We start from the raw sequence: 20928 nt of genomic DNA on the forward strand, positions 1-20928 counted from the left end.
CTCTGGTGAATTCTCTCACCCTCCAGCGCTTCTGACTGTACCCAGTGCTTATATAAATAAATAAATAAATCTTTTTTTAAAAAAAGTTTTAAAAAATTGTAAAAAATTAAAAAAAAATTAGGGAATGGTCAACATAATAAAATGAGGGCCACTAGAAAGAAACAGGATAGGAAAAGCAGTACCTTTATGTAAACCTGGGATCCAGTTCTGACCTCACCACTTCCTAAAAGACTGTTAATTTAATCCACGTTATTTTCTTACAGGTCACAAGCAACCTAAATAGTTTCTCGGAAAAAAGAATAAGGTATAACTGATAAATAAAAAGAAAACTCCAAAGCCATATTAAAATTCATTTTGAATTAAATAAAGAAATCTACAGAAATAAAGTGAGGGAGTAAAGAGGGTCCAGATAAAAAAATAGTATATGACATATTTTAGCCTGCTTTGAAATATCATGGCTCTGAGTTAGGACTGTGAAAAGAAGAGGAGAAGGTGTACACAGTGACAAGCCTATATGGATAGCACAGGGATAAAAAGAAACAACAATGTAGGTTAAGGATGACAGTCTTGCTAGAAAAGGGGAGTCATCTTTAGACTCAGATGCAATAGAACCAAGGAGGGAAAAGATTTAAAATTCAGTCTATATTTCCATATTAGACTATGCACTAACTGCAAGCAGAAGTCACCATTTCTATTTTCATCTCTAGCCCAATGGGTAACATTATAGGCAGTAGGTTAGGTGCCAGTGGGTTAGTCTATGGATAGGAATTCTAAGAGGAAGGGAAGCAAAGCAAAGAAGGACAAATAAATCTGTCGTTTGCAATGACTATCATCGTTAGGTCAAAACAAGTTGTGGTTGCCTGAGGTTATTAAGTGAATAAATTTCTTTCATTTTCTGTTTTATTTGAGGTGGGACTGAAAGGTTATTTTTATACCCTGAGATAGGTATCTCAGAGAGCTTATATTAACTGCTTCACTGCATATAAATAACTGATGTACTTAGTTCTCTAGCACCTTTTTGCCATTTCAAATCTGTAATTGCCTAAAAACATCTTTCCTTATATGTAGTATTAATACATCTGAAAAACCCTCTGGCCAGCATCCCCACAACAGACCTTTGCTCCCATGTCCCCCTTTCCAGAGGTCTGAAAAGATTTAAAATTACAGAAACTAGTAGATAGGAAGTTGAAAAGCAAAGAAACAAATAATCCTTTTACTCCTGTTTCAGCATGATGAACCTACTGAAATCTCATATTTACTACTTCTTAGTCGTTATTAAAATAATATATTCTTTGAGGTTTTGGTAGCTCACATTTGTCTTACGATAAGAGACAGTAGCAGGCTTCTTTATGTTCCTTCAATGTGTCCTTCCACTAGCTTTCCAGTTCTTGAAGCTACTGCAATGTTTGCAACATGCCTGGACGTGGGCCTCTGACAACCTGGATTTATGGTGGTCACTATTTTGCTTCCTTGGTTATTTTCAATTGAAATGCCCAGCAATGGGTACATGGAATAAAATCAATGATTGCCAAATTACAGTGAGAGGGAGTGGAGGTACTAGTGATTCTTGTTTTAATATCAGTTTGAACAATACTAAATACATTTAAAAAGAAGTGATATGGAGAAAAGGGACAATGACAATGAAAGTATCAGCTTTCAGAGAGATACATAACATTCGTCCCATGACTATTATATGCGAGTATATGTCAGTATTCTGATTTTTTATTTCATTTTACTTTATATTCTAGGGTGGTATTATCATTTATAAAGACAAAGAAACCTCACCAACATTAGCAACTCTTGGCTATTAACTTTACCAAACTATTTGTAAATGCTGAGGAATAGAAATAAAACCTATTTTGTCTAAAAGTGACAGAAAATGCTATAATCAACCAATTACTTGAGGGAAGAAAGACAAGGGAAAAAATCCATCTCAGGCTGGAATTTCAAGTATTTCTAGTTTACCAGTGACCATAAAGAAACTATTTTGAAATGTTTCGAGGTGTTCATTCTAATGTCAGTAGTAATTCATTATTGTATCTCCTACAACTAATTATTTTTACTCTGAAATCCTTACTATCCACCAAAGACTCTTTTCTCATAATTTCTTTCTTTGAAGTAATTCACTAATTGATTTTCTAAGCAACTGATTTACTTTAATGATGTCCTCTCTTTTAATTGGCCACACATATTTACTGACATTGATATATAATTTTTATTAAACATGTCCCTGAAATCCATCTCATATATTCACAATATATGCTTGTTCTTCATTCGGTTCATGGTTCTCTAACCTAAAGAAATCACTGCACCACTTTCATGGCTTAATGTAGTCTATTTGACAGTTCCATCAGCTGTTTGGTACAGCAGCGGTTAAATGGATTAGCTTTGGGGTTAGGAGTGGAGAGCAGGTAACGGTAGACACCTTGTGAAGAACCATTCAAATCCCACTTCAAGGAAGAACTACTGGGAGTCCTGAAGAAAGACTCTAGTAATGAGTTGCCTTAGATACAGAGAGACGCCTTTCCCAAGGTCATAGTCCTTCTCAGCTTGGCCCCTATCCTATACTGAATGGATGGAGTATAAAAGCCTCATTATCTTGGTGCAATTGGGTGTAGCTCTGAAAAGTCATTCTAATTCCATAGTGCTCATGGAGTTGGCCAAGACTTCTTGGGATTAACTTCTCCCTCTGTCCAATCCTTGTTGCATCTCCCACCTTCCACAGGTGTTGATTTTAAAGACACTTATTACTAAAGATTCCTTATGCTGAACTCCCTTCAGAGGAATCCAACCTATATTAGGTTAAATGCACTGAGCCTCCATTTTCCCAACAATCTTCTAGCCAATTACAATTTCAGGGTAAATTCCTAAAAGCCGAATAACCAAATCAAATGACAGAAAATGTTTTCAAATTATTCATACATATTACCAACCAGAAAGCGTAAAAAAAATTTTACAAAGCCTTTTATCTTCTGCTTCAAATTCATCTGAGATAAATGATAACTGAAGAATACTACCTGCACATCAGACATTTTTAGGAATTGCTGTAAGACAGGAAGCAAACAGGATCAGAACAAATAAAAACCAAAGTCTAAAATGTACACAAAAAGGGTTCTGTCATTTGCTACTGCAAAGGTAGAAGTGGTTTTGCTGAAAGAACCCCAAACTTGGAAAATCTCACACAGAAAAAAAGGACTCAAAGGCAATAAAAAAACTATCTTCAAAAATAACAGGTTCAATGTTCCCCACATACGTATATTCCTGAACAGTTTATTCACTTGTTTACTGCATGATTTTACTTCCCAAAGTGTTACAGTTTATAATTTATTCTCTAAAAATAAGTACCTATTTGGCTGCAGTTGAGGTTCTTATATTATTTCCAAAGAGAGAAAGCAACAGCCTGAGGTAACAAATTTTCCCACAGAGGATGCAAAGAAAGCAGAACCCTGTTACACTGTTTGTGGAACTATAACTGGAACAGCCATTTTGGAAAGCAATCTGGATTTACCTTAAAAAATTAAAAGTGACAATACCATATGACCAGCAATCCATTCTTGAGCATCAATCCCAAGAACATGAAACCATCAACTCGAAAAACATATGTTCTACAATGCTTACTGCACCATTATTTATAATAGCTAGGACTGGAAACAACCTAAATGTCCTCTGACAGAGGATTGGATTAAGAAGAAATGGTATTATCCCCACAATGGAATAATATTCAGCATAAAAGAAGATGAAATGTTGCCATTTAAAGCAAAATTAAAGCAGTTCAAGTGAATTATGTGCATTAAAGCAAGTCAGAATGGTAAAGACAAATACTGGACATTTACAAAATGGATGATTTGAAAATACTTATAAAAACTAGCAGGCAGTAATGAATGAAGTGAGGCTTCTGAACTTGAGCAGAAGAAAGGGTCTAAGGGATGTAAGACGACAGGGGAAACAAAAAAATTAAAGATGCCTTCCCATATACTGGTTGGTAAGATGATAATGGTGGGGGGGGATATTGGGGGGATGATGGACAGCTGCTAGAGATTGACTCTAGTTTTGGACTTTCAGAAATACACAAAATAGAAAAAATTCAAAATATTTAAAAAGAATGTTTTAAGTGAGAATATGAGTAATAAAGCTTAAAGAGAATTAAAAAAGATACATAAAAAAGAAGCCATTAACTTGAAATACACACACACACACACACACACACACACACACACACACACACACACACACACGAGACCGTATATGACCAATAAACAGCAAGGGCATATAACCCAATGTGCAAACCTCATTTTCAAGTCCGGGCCTCTTGTTTATATGTTCTCAAATTAGTGTGCTCTCCAAGAAAAAGATACTACACTTAAAAATTAGATTGCAAGCAATTATATATAATATTGTACTTTAAATTAAGTTACTTAATTAAAATATTTTAGAGTATTATATAATTATTAATACTTATTATCTTGAAACCATTTTGCTAAGTACTAACCAGTTTCACATAGCAATCTCCAAAATGCTGAACTATCACTACCCCCCAATTTTGCAGATTAGAAAATGCTCAAGGATGTTTATATAACCTGTGAAAGGTAATGCAGCTATAACAACAGAGTTGAGCTGGAAAATAAATCAAACTCCATGCTCTGTCTCAAAATAAAACTGCATTTTCATTAGGAGTGCATTCACTTGATCTAACACAAAGTGGCATAATAAATCACCAACATTAAACACTAACAATCCTTCGCTGTAGTTCTGAAACAACCTGCCAGTTGTTCTATCCACTAAACATTTGTTAAAAACAAACATAATGCATCTATCCACTCTACATAAGAAGTTCACTGTCCTCAAAAGGTTAAAATGCCCTTGCTTATAAGGATACAATGGGATTTTTGTGTGTGTGTTTTGTTTGGTTTTTTTTTGGCTATTCATTTTGTCTTTGATATGGGAGGATGTTATTTCTTAGAGGGAAAAAAATTTCAAATGGGAAATGAAATTGTTTTATATAAGCCTTAAACTCATATGTGACCATCACTCTACATTACTTACCTTTACAATAAATGGCTACAAATCAGGTTTTCATTGAAATATTTCCCAGCTAACACAGAAGCTTCCTGACCAGGATAAAGAAGGAAAATGCTGAATTTGTGTTACTTTTCCAAAGTGTCCATCAATGGCCTACTTGCTACTACAAGTAACAATGGTAGTTTTATAAAGGGCTGGAATTCTTCACAAGGCATAATAAAATGGCAGTGCACATGTAGGCAGTTAGCTTAACTGAATTATTAACTCACTGATAATTTACATGGAGGCACACGAACATTTCACATTTCCATTTACTCCACTTTTCTTTCTCATTGTTTAGAATATTCACAAGCTTACAATTTCTTAAAAGTGCCCTTGATAAAGGCAGAACAAACAATTGCAACTATTTTAAATACATATATAGTGAAACAGTAGTTAACAAGGGGGAAAAATTACCTTTTGGATAATCTTCCAATAAGAGGTTGAAGTGACCTAATTGACAAAAGAAATCAGACTCCACTTTTCCTTCAGCTTTTAAGATTAGAGATTCGTAGCAGCGAACAGCCTAGAAATAAAAAATACAAACATTTAAGAAAAAGACAAAACCCTAAAATGCAGTTCCTTCCTGCTAATGTATATATATCCTCCATTTAATCACCCAAGAAATCAATATTTTGCACTTCTACCACAGACATATTCAATGCAGTGTCTTTAGAACACCTAAGTATTTTTAAAACTAGTTATAGCATTAAGTGCTTTTCTTGTCAACAACATGGAAAAACTTGCCAAATAAGATACTGTAGGAGGGCTTTACAACTTTATTCAAAAGTTGCAAATCTAAACTATTACTATGGTCCCTGTTGTTATAAACAATATCCATCTTTCCCACAGATAGTAAGAACTTCACATAATTATTTGAGAATTCACTCTCCACAATAATAGCTACCATTTATACTGAAACACTACTTTTTGTCATAATCCCTACCAGTTTAAACTACCATCAATTGTCTTTCAATTGTCTTCCCATGATATACTTTAATCCCACCAAACTCTAATTGTTTCTAATCTTACCCTACTCTAATACATGCATATGCACTCACTGTTTTTTCCCTAAAGAAAACAAACACACACACACACACACACACACACAGAGTAAGGATCTCATTCTTGTTGTGTAATCAGGAGACTGCAAGAGAGTTCTGGAGTCTGACAAATTCCAATTGTCATTAGCTACAGGAGATTCTGGGGAACTTAACCTCTCTTGACTCAGTTTCCATAATAGTCAAAGGGCTAAAAAAAGGATTCAAATTAGAAAACTTCTCTAGGGGGTTATCACAGTGATTAACATATAATAGGTACTAAATAATTGTTTATTTTGCCTTCCCTTAGGTAAGAATAAAGCTCTTTCAAAACTGTTTCAGTCTTCCTAATAAAATTTTATCAAAATTTCCCAGTTTTCATGACCAAAAAAAACTTTGTAACTGTGTACAGTGAAGGACATTAACTAGACTCATTGTGATAATCACTTTCCAATAAATACAAATATCAAATCATTATGCTATGTAACTGAAACAAATATAATATAATGTTATGGGTCAATTATATCTCATTTTTTTAGTAAAAAACTGAATTGAGATGTTTTTCAAAATTGCTGACAATTTACTCTGCAAAGATGTTATATGATAATGTGTCCTGGAGTCACCTAAGAAACATGTATAGTTTCTCAAATACATGGGTATACGTCCAGATTTGGTGCCACAGAGAAAAGAACTAGAACAGCTAAATTCAGCTTCAATTGTTAAAGTTATCTTTTCACCACCACTTCAAGAACTTTTGATGAGATAAGAAAATATGATGTGGGACGGAGTGCCCACTTAAACTGTCTTGGTTTTTCTTCTCCCGCTAAAATACAGTCTTTGATGGAGCGTTTTAAACTGTATACCCTGAAATTTACCTATCCAAAGCTCATACATAAATACTCAATAATTTTGGAGAAGCCATTCTAAACAAGGCAAATCCTGGGATGATTATATTATCCTTAAAATCTAAAATTTACAGAACGACTATCTTCGGTTCTTATTCTACTCTAATCTAAATGTGCATATGTACCAAATCACAATCACTGAAAAATCAATCATTCTGCTGCCCTATAATTAAAAGAGTCTGAATGCTACACAGAAGTCTCAGAAATTACTATAATTTACAGGCATGGAATTCCAAGATGCTCTTTAAGTCATATATAATCCTATCTGGCAGACAGAATACAAAAATACAGTTAATTTCAGTGCTTCTAATATCAGAGAAATTCATAAAACTATTGGACTACAGTATGACAATTCCTAATTTCATATTTGAAAAATGTGTGACTTTTGTAAGCTAATAATGCATTGTAAATTAAGCGCTCATTAAAATAGTTATTGTCTTTTTTTTTTAAACTCAGGAAGATATTGGGAAACTCCTACATCCCCTCTGAAAATTTGTGTCTTATGGGTATTAAATGATAAGCAAATATAGTTTTGTGGTGAAAAAGGATTCAGGGTACAAACCTTAAGAATTTTTCCTTAGTGATCTAATAACATCCTATATTGCCCATTAGTCATACCTTGATGACATTATCATGATCATCTACTGCCTATCTTGCATTTGCTATGAAATAAAGGAATGCATTTAAAATGAACGCTATAATGTAACTCTGAAACTCATGAAAAATAACACCATGTAAAAACCAATCCATATACTCAGGCTTGATGAACAAATTCATAATAATTTCCAACAGAGCCTGTATGAACCTACCAACTAATGTTGATAGTCAAAAATGATGCTGAGAGAGTCAAATATCAAGCAAGCAAAAGGGCAAAATAAAATTTCCAAGTGCCGGTAACATCATTTCATAGTGAAGCTTCATGAATTCATTTGAAATTTGAGGTAAACTCTGATAGTAAAAACAGACAGCTACTAACAACTTTTAACGAGGTTTTAAAAGAAAATGGCAATAAATTTCTAATACATCTAATTTATATTTACCTAGAATAAAACAGTACTATTATTTTTACTCAAAAGGCTGATAAACAGTTGTTTAGAGTTAGAACTAAATTCAGGTAAACTACTATAAAGCAAAATCATTTGCAGTAAAAAGTGTTAATTTCACATTCCTGTGTTTAATTTTAAGCAAGCACATGTAAAATCATCCCTCTAAAGAATATGTGTGTTTATACAAACATGTAGAGAAGAAGGACTGGAATATAAAACCAATGTTAAAAATATAAGACCTATAGTTGGGACATACACTTTTTATTTTGTTCGTTTTACTTTTCTATTTTCTATTTTCCATAATTAGTGTACAGCATTTCTATTCTTACAAGTCATTAAAGAATTATGCTTTCTGCTAGGATTCATCCTACCTTTAGTGTTAAGATAATAATGTAGCTACAAGACACATGTGGCCATTGAGCATATGAAACATGACAAGTAAACAAATGAATATTGATAATTTCATTTTAAATTTTATTTAAATAGGCATGTCTAACAGACAGGGCAGGCATAGTTAATTTTTAAAGGTTAAAAACAACTGTATTTTCAATCCACATGTTAAATATTAGAAAAGCAAATTTCTTAATGTTTATAAATTAAAAGTCTATAAAAAATACTGTGATATCTTAAACTGGGGATGAGCAACACTCTCCACAAAAATCATTTTCAAATTCTATATTATTTATAGTTAGTAGCTTACACATCTATAATCCTTATCAACTACTGGAGAAAACACTGAAAATGAAAGTAACAGTTCAACATTAAATGCCAGAAATGAAAGAGAGGAAACTAAGATCCTTCCAGCTAGGTAGAAAATGTACATTTCTTCCTCCCATTATAGTGTCATTTTCCACAATGTTCAGTATAATTTATGCTCAGTACCTGCTTTGTTTTTAACATATGAAAAATCAGTTATCTCAGAGTAATAACTTTATCATCACTGTCTAGTCCTAAACTTGAACAAAGTTTAGAGCTCATGACCACAGAAATGAAAACTAATTTTTTTTTAATGTTAAGCATAGAAGTCTTTTATGATGAACCTGGCCACTGTCTAGCTATAATACAGCACTTGCTAATATTTTACAATTGTTAAATATAGGCAGCAACTTTTAAATGATTTTTTTTCCATTTTAAAAAGTCATCTTAATTGGGTAACAAGTGATAAAGTTAATGCAGATTTAAATACTCCAATGTTTTTAAATGAACCAAAACTTTTAGACTGAATAAAATAAAACCAAGCATGCAGTCCTTTCATAATTTCTGAAATAAACACACAAGATGAGTTACCAGTCAGCAGACTACTTCCAAAAAATTTCATGAAATATGGCTATGAAAAAAGTATTCACAGCACAAGCTAATAAATTATACAAATCAACACCAATAATCAGCTCACAAAGGTTTAGGCTGACCACATCTCTAACACTATCATCAGTTCCAAGTACCACATTTTAACAGGTAGTATAACATACAAAAGGCTGTAAGTGTAATGAAGGAGGTAGAAAGTGTCCTATAGAAATTATTTTAAGTGAGTTTAGATGTAATTCTACTCATATTTTTAAAAGTGTCACTTAAGAGACAAGCTTAATTGTACTTTGCATAACTCAGACATCAGGCCAATGAATAACTTACCAGTAAGTTTAATTCTGTTCTATCACAAAGGAGGAGAAAAACTCAACTATGCCAAAAATTAAATGGATCATTTTTGGCTCATATCAGTTAAAGAATTAAAACATAAATTACTAAATATCTAGTGGGTGTTATAAAGTAGACTCCTTACTTTGGGAACAACCCTGAAGACCATTTTTTAGGGATTTCTTGAGTTTCTATGCTATAACCATAAAATGTGTAATATTTCCAGTACCAAAGTCTAAATAAGCGTAACTGCCCTCTCACCTTCTCCCCAAAAAACCCTAAAAATGTTTGCATCGTTAAAGTTTATATCCTTCCCAGAAATGTATCTCATAAGTCAGAAGAATTCTTCCCCCTTCCAGGCAGTCAGCAATGCCTTTTGCCTAGCTGCTTTAAAAACAAATATACTTAGGAATTTGAAAAGGTTGAAACTACCTAGTCTAACTCATTTTTTGAAATTTCAACATTTTTTTTAATGAAAAAAGACCAAACTTCCAGACTTTACTTAATTTCAATTACTACTTTTGAAGTAAAAATTTACACATCATCAATTCTAAAGGATATATATTGAAAAGTCTCCCTCCCAATCCTGACCCCAGTCACCCAGTTCCTGTTCCCAGAAGCAACAAATGCTCTAAAATGTCCACTATATTTAAGATTATTTTACACAGACGGAAGCACATATTTTTCCTACTTTAGTATTAATATTTACATATGTCTATATGAGCACTGTTCTATAACTTGTTTCAGATTCTAGGTGTCCCTGATGCCCCTTCTCTTCCCCCCCTTTCCTCTCCCCCTCTCAACAGAACCGCTAATTTAATTAGGCACATGGTTACACAGAATAAATACTGGGATTCCAAGTCATTCTTGTGGGTTGCCCTGGTGATTAAATTGTAGTCACTGGATATAAGGAAATGACAAGTTCTGTTCAACCTTTCCCTCACCTTAGCTGGAATCCATCTTTTTTTTTTTTTTTTTTAAGCTGGAATCCATCTTTAACCAAAAGTTAAGGATGATGAGTAGAAAAACAGAATCCTAAATTCCTCGAACAGTAGAGTTCCAGAGCAGCCTGGAATTGACTGCCTCAGAGAATTCTTGTGAGAGAGAAACTAGTTCAGCAAATCCTTGAATAATGGCATTTTGTTCAAAAGTTGCTTCATTGTTAACACTGATGAAGAGGGGTAAGAAAGACTGATTTCCCAGGCTGAGGCCACTGTCTGTGGGGCTCCAGTCTGGCTCTTACAATATGTGGAGCTTGCATGTTCTCACCCTCATGGGTTTTCTGCACATATCTGGCATCCTCCCATATCCCAAAGATGTGCACATTAGGTTAACTGGTGTGTACAAATTGTCCTAGTCTGAGAGGATATGGCTGTACATGCATGCTGGAATGGCCTCCCACCCAGGGTCGGTTTCCACCTTGTGTCTGAAACTGCCACATTTAGCTCTATCCAACCATGACCCTGAACTAAAAACCATTGTTGAATATTAGAAAAGTTTTGGGTTTTTATTTAGAAGCTTGGTGACATTTCTGCGAGCAGAAATATGCACCAATTAGCCTACAGGTTTGTTTTAGGTTGTTTCACTAAAAGTCAGTTTTCAAGAACCCTTTGACAATGTTAAGTGAGGGCTTACTATAGGCAGCCCCCTTTCCTCATTTAAATTTTAAAAAAAGCAGCCTAATGAAATAATCATGAACACATACAAAAAGGATGACAGGGGCCTCCCCGGTGGCGCAGCAGTTGAGCGCTGGGTTGCGAGGCTGCCCGCAGCTTCTGCGGTGCCGGTTCGGTGCCGGTTTGATCCCCGGCTGCTCCCCGGCCACGGGAGGAGGGTCCCACATGGCGCGCAGACCTCTCCTGCCGCCCGCTGCTCCCCTCAGCAGTGTACTTCAGTCCTTCTGCCTGCTCTGCTCCCCGCTCTGGCTCTGGTGAATTCTCTCACCCTCCCGCGCTTCTGACTGTACCCAGTGCATGTATAAACAAAACAAACAAACAAACAAACAAATAAATAAATAAAAACATGCCTCTATAAAAAAAAAAAAAGGATGACAGGAAGTTAAAAAAAAAAAATCCAGTTAACTATCACCCACACCTAACAATTTAGAGAAGATACAAGAACTTAAACATCTGTTACTCTACCATCCTCCAATTTTCAACTAATTTGTATCTCTTACGACAAAACCAATGTAACAAAAATTAGGCAGATCAGTCTTGATCCTTAAATTCTTGGCCTCTCAGGACCCACTGTGTTCAGTGGATGTACTGGATGCTAATGAAAAAGTAAAATCAGCATAAAAAAACTATCACAGCACCATAAATATCATTCTTTTGAAATCAACTACTGAAAACGTTTTGCTATTACAAAATAGTCTCAGCTATATATTACTAGATAATTTATTAATTCAGGTGTTGATAACTAGTATTTGAACTCTTAATATGTAGCAAGCACTATTCTAAGCACCTTACATATTCTTATTCATGTAATCCTCACAATTACTCTACAAAATAGGGTCTATTACAATAACTATACCTACTCTACAGATAGGAAAACTGAGGCATGGAGAAAGTAAATCCTGTGCTCAAGGTCACACAGTTACTAACACTTATTAGCAGAGGCTGGATTCAAATAGTATGACTCCAAAGCCTCTGAGCAGTAAGTAAGGTGTTCCCTTCAAGTCATGCATAATCCCCAAGAATAAGGGACTCTAAACAGCTCTTCCTCCCTCTTAAACTCTTAATTCTTCCACAACTATACCACCACACCAAGCAGAAAACCAACACATAAGATTGGCACTTCCTGCTCCCACCATCCCACAGAAAGGTTTAACCAGCCAGCCTCTATTCTTTACCATCTCACCTTACATTTAAAGAAAAAAGAAAAAAGAAAAAACCAACCACCACCAAATTCCCATATTCAAAAGCCACCAATGGAAGAAAGACAGGACTACTCATATAAATGATAATATACCAGTTCAGACAAAAAGTTGTGTACATCTGGGAAATGTGAAAGAGTCTACCTTAACTTCTTTGTATCTTCTGAATTATATCTCCTTAGTTTACTCTAGTATTGTTATTTTATCTTTTTAGTATCTATGGCAAATAAAGGCCAAATGCAGCTGCAACAAAGCAAACTAAGTTGTACCTACTCAACTGTCAACAAACTGCCAGTTTAAAACTTCTAAAATTGTTGATGATGCAGCCAAAGGAACTAATGAATTCTACATGAACATGCATACACATGTACACACCAACGGCCAATGTTAAATTTTTAAAAAGCTGTGTATCAAAACAATTAATTTACTTTCCAAATAATTTTTTCCTATGCCATCTTAAATGTAACGTTGTGTACATGGGGTATACTTAAGTACATTATTTATACAGCCTCCTTTTTTCAATTAAGCATGTGAATTAAGTCTTAATTTTTAAAATAATTTATATTTAAAATTTGGAAGGAGGGACCTCCCTGGTGGCGTAACGGGTTAAGCACAGCATTACGAAACTATCCACAACCTCTGCAGCACAAGTTCAATCCCCCAGCTGACAGGGGAGCTACCAACATGGCGCAGCAGACCTCTCCTGTCTCGCCCACTGCTCTCCTCAGCAGTGTATTTCAGTCTGTCTGCCTGTTCTGTTCCTCACTCTGGCTCTGGTGAATCCTCTCACATCCCCCCACCCCCTGCACCTCTGGGCCTATACCCCAGTTCTTGTATGAATAAATAAATCTTTAAAAAAAATAAAATAACAAAATTTGGAAGGAGAGCACAAGATAGAATTTCAGCGTACTGACTTCTGTAAATAAAGCCCAAAGTGACACAGCAATTTCCTGTATAAAGCAACAGGCATAACACCCTATATTTTACTTCATTTGCTTGCTGCTCCATAGGGTCTATTATTTATCTAGAGGAAAACATAGGCAATCTGACAAGCAATCTTTCACCTTGTCATTCCAGCTGTACATTTAATTCAGAATTCCAAAAATTTAGAAACAGGAAGAAAGCCATCTACAATACAACAAAATTATGTAAACAGAAGATAAAAGACTCCCTGTTATGATTGTTATAACTTGGGTACTTGTTATAATATGTGCAGCTCAAATTAATATCTTTGGGAACAAAGTATGCACTCATTTGCCTTAAACACACTTCTAAAACAGAAAATGCATAAAAAAGGAAGAATCAAACCTTTTAGGTTCGAATAAAGATGCTGCATTTAAAAACATGAGCACCACTGAAAATAAGCTGCTTTTAATTCTACATCTTCTAATATTTAGAAGGCACTTTGGTGTGTTTATTATAAATAAACAATCCTAAAACTAAAGAAATTGCTATATAATAAAGGTCCTTCCCCAAAGATAGCTCCTTAGAGGGGAAGAAAACTTTATATACCCTTCCAGACTTTTCTCTGTACATGCACAAATAATCCAAATCTTTGTATGTAGATTTAGGAATTTCTTTCATTCAGTATATTATTAACAACTTACCATACCATATCAAAACATATAAATCTACACTAAAATTAATACCTGCACAGTATTTTACGAGCAGTTAAGTTATAATATATTTCAACTCAAGAATAGTAATTGGTTGTTAACCAAGTTTTACCATCATTACTTCCCAATGAACATATAATTTGGCCAAGTTATGTTTCTTTAAGATAAAGTGATGACAGTCGAATAGAGTGCACAATTTAAGCTTTTGATAATCCCACCAGCAAAACTAAACCAATATAATCTATCAGCAAAGCTTATTTTCAGTTCTTTGATTATTATTCACTAATTAGTCATTGGCTAAGTTTATTATTTCTTTCATGAACTATCAATCTGTCCATAGATTGTACCTATTTCTCTACTGGATTATGAATAGTTTTTTCCTGATTTGTCAGGTACTATTTATATACAGAATATTTTTATATAATGTGTTCTTATTAGAGAGACTTTCTTCCAAGTTTGCATTTGCCTGTGAACTTATTTTTACAGTTTTTGCCATATAAGGTTCCCTATTTTCTCAAAATTACCACTTCCTTTACAGTGTAATTAGAAATTATATTCCTCAATATAATTAGAAAATCCCCAGATCATGACATGATCCACCAATATTTTCTCGTATTATAAAGAAAGAGCCTAATTACAATTTTCTTTCCTGTACAATTTTGAATGGCCAAACACGATTGAGGATCTGTGTCCCTTTCTTCATGAACTAAAAAATCTTAACATATATCACTGCTGTTTCTGAGATTTATATTTAACTTCCAAAGCTTTCCTAAAAATGTACTGGGAATAAGTAACAGTAGTGCTGAGACAGCCTCAACCTCTGGCGCTGCCAGGCAAAAAACAGCCATGGGCAGCCAGAACCTCTCAGTCAGAAGCCTGATTTATGTACAAACACCAATCTTAAGTGCTTTCAACAGTTTCTCCCAGTAATAGTACAAACTATCATTTTTCCATGCGAGCCAAAAAATGAAAAAGGCTGGGAAATACTTCCATATCAGACAACTACTGTGCTGAAAACGAAAAAATGTCAGACAAAACACAGCATCCATGTATGTAACACACAGTTCTTAGTGTGAACTTAACCTAGAAAGTAAGAAAAAAACTGGCTATGGGGGAGAAGGGGGGAAAGAAAACTTTATAGAGGCAGGGATAGAGCACTGAAGCAACTTTTTGCACTGGGGTCATTTGAAAGCCAGTTTAGAGGCCTCAATCAAAAGGAGAGAACACAAAGCCTGGGGACAAGGCAAGAAGAGTGGTCAAATAAGATACACTTCATTATAACACTGAGACCTAAATGGGCTATACCTTTGATCTAAGTGTAAACTAAAAAGAGGTCAAATAAATTATCAAATATTACACCTAGAGGAACAAGAAAAAGAAGAACAAATGAAACAGTCAGTAGAAGGAAGCAATAAAAATTAGAGTATAAATACACGAAATAGAAAGCAAAAATCCAGTTGAAAAGATCGACGAAACCAAAAGCTGGTTCTCTGAAAAAATGAAATTAGACAAACATTTAGCTAGTCTCACAAGTGAAAGAAAGGGAGTTCTAATAAACAGAATCAGAAACAAAAGAGAAGTTACTACAGACACTTCAGAAATAGAGAGGATCGTAAGAGATTACTATGAATGCCCTAATGCCAACAAACTGGAAAACCTGCAAGAAATAGGCAAATTCTTGAAAGCATACAATTTTCCAAGACTGAAGCATGAAAAAACAGAAATTTTGAACAGGAAGGAAATTATAAGCAGGGAAATTGAAAGCTAGTGATTTCTACCAAACCTTCAAAGGGAGCTAATACCTATCTTTCCCAAACCCTTCCAAGAAATTGAGTAAGAGGGAAATGCTCCCCAAACACATGTTAAGAGACCAACATTACTGTAATACCAAAAGCAGACAAGGACATCACAAAAAAAAGAAAACTACATATTAATTTCCCTGATAAACATAGATGCAAATATCCTTAACAAAATCTTAGAAAACCAAATTCAACATTATAACATTCTTACATCATTACCAAGTGGGATTTATTCCTGGGATGCAAGAATGGTTCAACATAAAAAAACAGTACATGGATAAAACATGGAAGTAAGAGACTTAATAAATAATTTTAGAATTAAACAGGTAGGAAGAAACTAGAGAATTAAATGAAAGTGGGTAGAAGGGTCAGTTAGATAAAGAGAAATAAGCAGGACCCTTGGTGTCTCAAAGAAAATGAAAGAAGAAAAACCTTTAAGGGTACAAGAATAGTGTATTTTGCAGAATGTTGCTGGAAGGTCAAGTAGGATAATAAGTAACATATAAACAACCTGCTGTGTGCCTAAAAGTAATCAGGACACAAGCAGCAATAGTAAAAAGCTACATAGAGCAATCAGTCTTGCTAAATAAGCAACAATCTGTAAGACAACATAAGAATATACAGACTAGTTCCTTAGTTCAAGACTAACTAGCAGATCCAGGAAGTACTGAAGTTAAAAAAAAAAACAAAGGTTGGGGCCTCCCCGGTGGCGCAGCACTTGAGCACTGGGTTGCGAAGCTGCCCCCAGCCTCTGTAGCACCAGTCAGATCCCCCGCCGCTGGCAAGGGTCCCACATGGTGCGCAGACTTCTCCTGCCGCCCGCTGCTCCCCTCAGCAGTGTACTTCCTCAGTCTGCCTGTTCTGCTCCCCGCTCTGGCTCTGGTGAATTCTCTTACCCTCCTGCACTTCTGACTGTACCCAGTGCTTGTATAAATAAATAAATCAATCTTTTTTTAAAAAATGTTTATTTTAACAGAGGTAGTTTGTTCTCTATTTCATCAGCCTACTGGATTATTTGATGGTATGGAAATTCTCATAGCTAGGAAAAGAGACCTAAGAAGTAGCTTCTGACTCAAGAGAAGACTACAAACTACCTCCATCTCACAGTTTTGGATTCCTTTTCATCATCCCAAATGCAAGCTTTAGGAGTTTAATAGCTGAGAAGACTAGGTGACATAAAACAATATGAGAAAAAAAGCTTTAAGACATTCATCCAACTAAAGACACCAAATAAGATGAATTTTTAATAGGATTTTAGTAGGCATTTGCATTTTATGTCTTTTTAAATGGGGCAAAAACTACATACCATTAAACTTACAATCCTAACCATTTTTAAGTGTACAATTTCAGTAGTGTTAAGTATATTCACAATGTTGAAACTATACCCATTTAACACTTATTTTCTCCTTCCCCCTAAAACTCCTTCCCCACACACCATCCTCAGTAAGCCCCTTTCTACTTTCTATTATTTTGACTACTTTATGTATTTCATGTAAGTGAAATCCTACAATATGTATCCTTCTATGACTAGTTTATTTCATTAGCATAATGTGCTCAAGGTTCAGCCATGTTGTAGCATGTGACAAAGCGTCCTTTTTAAGGCTCCATATATATCCCATGATATGTATATACTACATCTGGGTTTGCTTTCATCTCTCTGCTATTGTGAATAAAGTTACAATAAACATAGGTGTGCAAATATCTCTTCAAGATTCCGCTTCCAGTTGTTTTGGATATATATCAGAAGTGGATAGCTGGATGAGATGAATTTTTTAAATGCCTTTTGCTTTTAAGGTAGACAACCAAAACTTGAAATGGAAGAGGGTCTTAAGAAAATATAGCATTAAGAATTCAACTATAAAGGTAGCTTATAAACCACCTTACATTTATTATTTATATTGAAGGAACGGGGGTAGAAACATTTGTTTTGTACATAAGGTAAGAACATTTGTAGCATTCCTTTAATTACATGTATAAGATGTACAAGAGATAATTATATGATTTATGTCCAATTTTTCAGATTGCTTCAAAGGAATGGATGAGTACCTGTAGCCACATATTCCAAAAAATTAAAGTACCATATACCTTTAAACTTAACTGTAAATAGTTTAAAAGCACCTATAACTGATACTTTTCTACCCTTCAAGAGCACTTCACATAATTTCAAATGAGAATTTTAAAATATAAAGAACTAAATTGCATTTCAGCAAATATAGGACAAGCACACTTTTAAGTGAACATCTTGAATTAAATAGAATCCTTTTTCAGACAACAACCCAAAATTTACACTGCTTGGTAGAAATATAAAATGGTACGATCACTTTGGAAAACAGTTTGGGAATTTAGTTAAATATTTATCAACCAGGCGCAGCAGACCTCTTCCGTCTTGCCCGCTGCTCCCCTTGGCAGTGTATTTCAGTCAGTCTACCTGTTCTGCTCCCCACTCTGTTTGAAGAATCCTCTCACCCTCTGCACCTCTGGCCTGTACCCCAGTTCTTGTATGCACAAATAAATAAATCTTAAAAAAAATTTATCAACCAAAAATCAGCCATTTCACGCCTAGCTATTTACCCCCAAAGAAAAGAATATATATGTCTTACAGAAGACTTACAGAAGAAGAATGTTCAAAGCAGCTTTTTGTAATAACCAAAAACAGAATAAACAAATGAATTAACAAATTGTGGTATATCCATACCCTCAACTATTCAGCAATGAATGGGAATAAACTACTGATGCACACAACAATAAAAAAATAATTATGCTTAAAGAAACCGGGCACAAAGAGTACATACTTTATTATCTTTAGAAAATACAAGCTAATATAATGTGACACAAAGTCGATTCATGACTGCTTAAGGATGGTGGAGAGAGGCAGAAAAAGATATTACAAGGGTATGATTACATTTAGGGATGATGGATATAGTCCCTCTCTGTTGTATTGTAGTGATGTCTTTATGAGTGTATACATAAATCGATCTTACGAAATTATATATTTTAAGCAAGTACAGTTTACTGTATATCAATCATTGGTCAATAAACCTGCTTTAAAAAAAGGAAGAAAGAGGGGAATGGGAATGTGACAGCACAGCTAAATCACAGATTAATCAAGATAAAATGTTCCATGTGTACAGCCCCACAAAACGTTGGTATAGGCTCTCTTGAAAAAAAACTTTGGCAGTTAGTTATAATGTTAAAGATACACTTACCATATGGCCCAGACACCCCTGTTTATCCTAGAGAAATGAAAACTTATGTTCCCTCAAAAAATCTGTACATGAATATTTATAGTAGATCCAACCTCAATTGCCAAAATGTGAAGACAATACAAATATCCTTTAATGAATAAATTGTGGCACATCCATACAATGGAATACTGCTCAGCACAAAACAAGTATACCATACATAATAACTCGGATGAATCTCAAGGACATTACGCTGAATGAAAAAAGTCAGTCTCAAAAGGTTATATACATACTGTATGGTCCTTCTATATGACATCCTCAAAAAGACAAAACTACAGTCATGGAGACAGACTGGCAGTCGCCAGCTTTATAGGATAAAAGGAACAAGAAGTCTCAAATGCACTTCTCAATAAATGAAGATTTTGAAATATCTGTTCTCTTCTTTCAATACTACCATTTTCAATGCCATTTTATGATGTTTTAATAGAAATGTATACAGGACTTTTTTTCTTTGAAAAGAGATGGGGGAATGGAGGTGTCTCACCTGCCTTTTCTCATTTAAACTTCACACACCACCCCAAGAAATAGTATAGCTTTTAGTATCACCCTATTTGAGGAAAGTGAGTCATTGAGAGAGCTAAGTAACTTGCTGCGGGCAAAACAAGAATAGGCTGCAGCTCTCTGGCAGCATACTACTGCATATTTCCAGTCTGGGAAAGATTAAAATTCAAAATTCCAAGTACAATTTTATTTTTTTTAACGACTTATTTATTTTTATACAAGAACTGGGGTACAGGCCAGAGGTGCGGGGGGGTGAGAGGATTCACCAGAGACAGAGTGGGGAGCAGAACAGGCAGACCGACTGAAATACACATCAGCTTTGAGTCTTTTTCTGTAAAATAATGTTACTATATGTAGTTCCTGACATAGAGAGGTTTTTGACTTCATAATGGTGGGGGGAAATACACTTTCACTTAAAATTTTACTTGGGAGCCTCCCTGGTGGCACAGCGGGTTGGGCACAGCGCTGTGAAGCTGTCCACAGCCTCTGCAGCACAGGTTCAATTTCCGGCCGGCCAGGGAAGATACCCACATGGTGCGGCAGACCTCTCCTGTCTCGCCCACTGCTCCAGTCAGCAGTGTATTACAGTGGAAAATCAATCAAAAATGCTTAAAATTGGAAAATTCGTGAAGTAGCAACATAAGCATAGTATTTACAGATATGAAGGTAAATATGATCAGCATGAAGAAGCAAAATTTGGGAGAGAAAAATGAGAAGGGGCTAGGGGCTACTGTTTTATAGGCTTTTTCTGACTCTACATTATATGTATGTCGTACACTTTGCTAAAATTTAAAGAAAAAGTTAATTGCAACTTACAAAAAGAAACAACGGACAGGTGAAAGGCCATTCCCATTCATGATATTCAAATGTGATAGATTAATACTTATATAGCATCTATTATGGACAACATATTGAGTGCTATAGATTTACTAATTCATTTAGTTACAATGGCCCTTACCCAGAGTTTATTTTATTATTATTATTATTATTCTCTCATTTTACAGATAGGAACACTGAAATGCAATTCTTGCCACAGGTCAAACTCCTGGTAAATAGCAATGTCAAGACTGGAAGAAAGCAGACAGACTGCCTCCAGAGTCCATACATTTAATCAACATCCTAGACTAGCTCAAAATTACTAGGTTAGGAAAGAATAATTAGTTTGGTAGGAGCAGTAAGAATACTAGAAGGCAACTAGAGAATATTACTAAAAT

General features: G+C 34.8%; 1 protein-coding gene across 1 annotated transcript in view; it reads right to left on the reverse strand.

Annotated features, from left to right (window-relative positions):
- KDM6A (lysine demethylase 6A) overlaps nucleotides 1-20928 on the reverse strand; it is a 183099-nt gene that overhangs the window by 124799 nt on the left and 37372 nt on the right. The window contains 1 exon segment of the mRNA XM_037512496.2: nucleotides 5476-5584. Within this exon segment, the coding sequence (XP_037368393.1) occupies nucleotides 5476-5584 (109 nt within the window).

Source organism: Talpa occidentalis, unplaced genomic scaffold (genome assembly GCF_014898055.3).
Source record: "Talpa occidentalis isolate TD23 unplaced genomic scaffold, MPIMG_talOcc4v2.1 talOcc4.15, whole genome shotgun sequence".
NCBI classification, from domain to species: domain Eukaryota; kingdom Metazoa; phylum Chordata; class Mammalia; order Eulipotyphla; family Talpidae; genus Talpa; species Talpa occidentalis.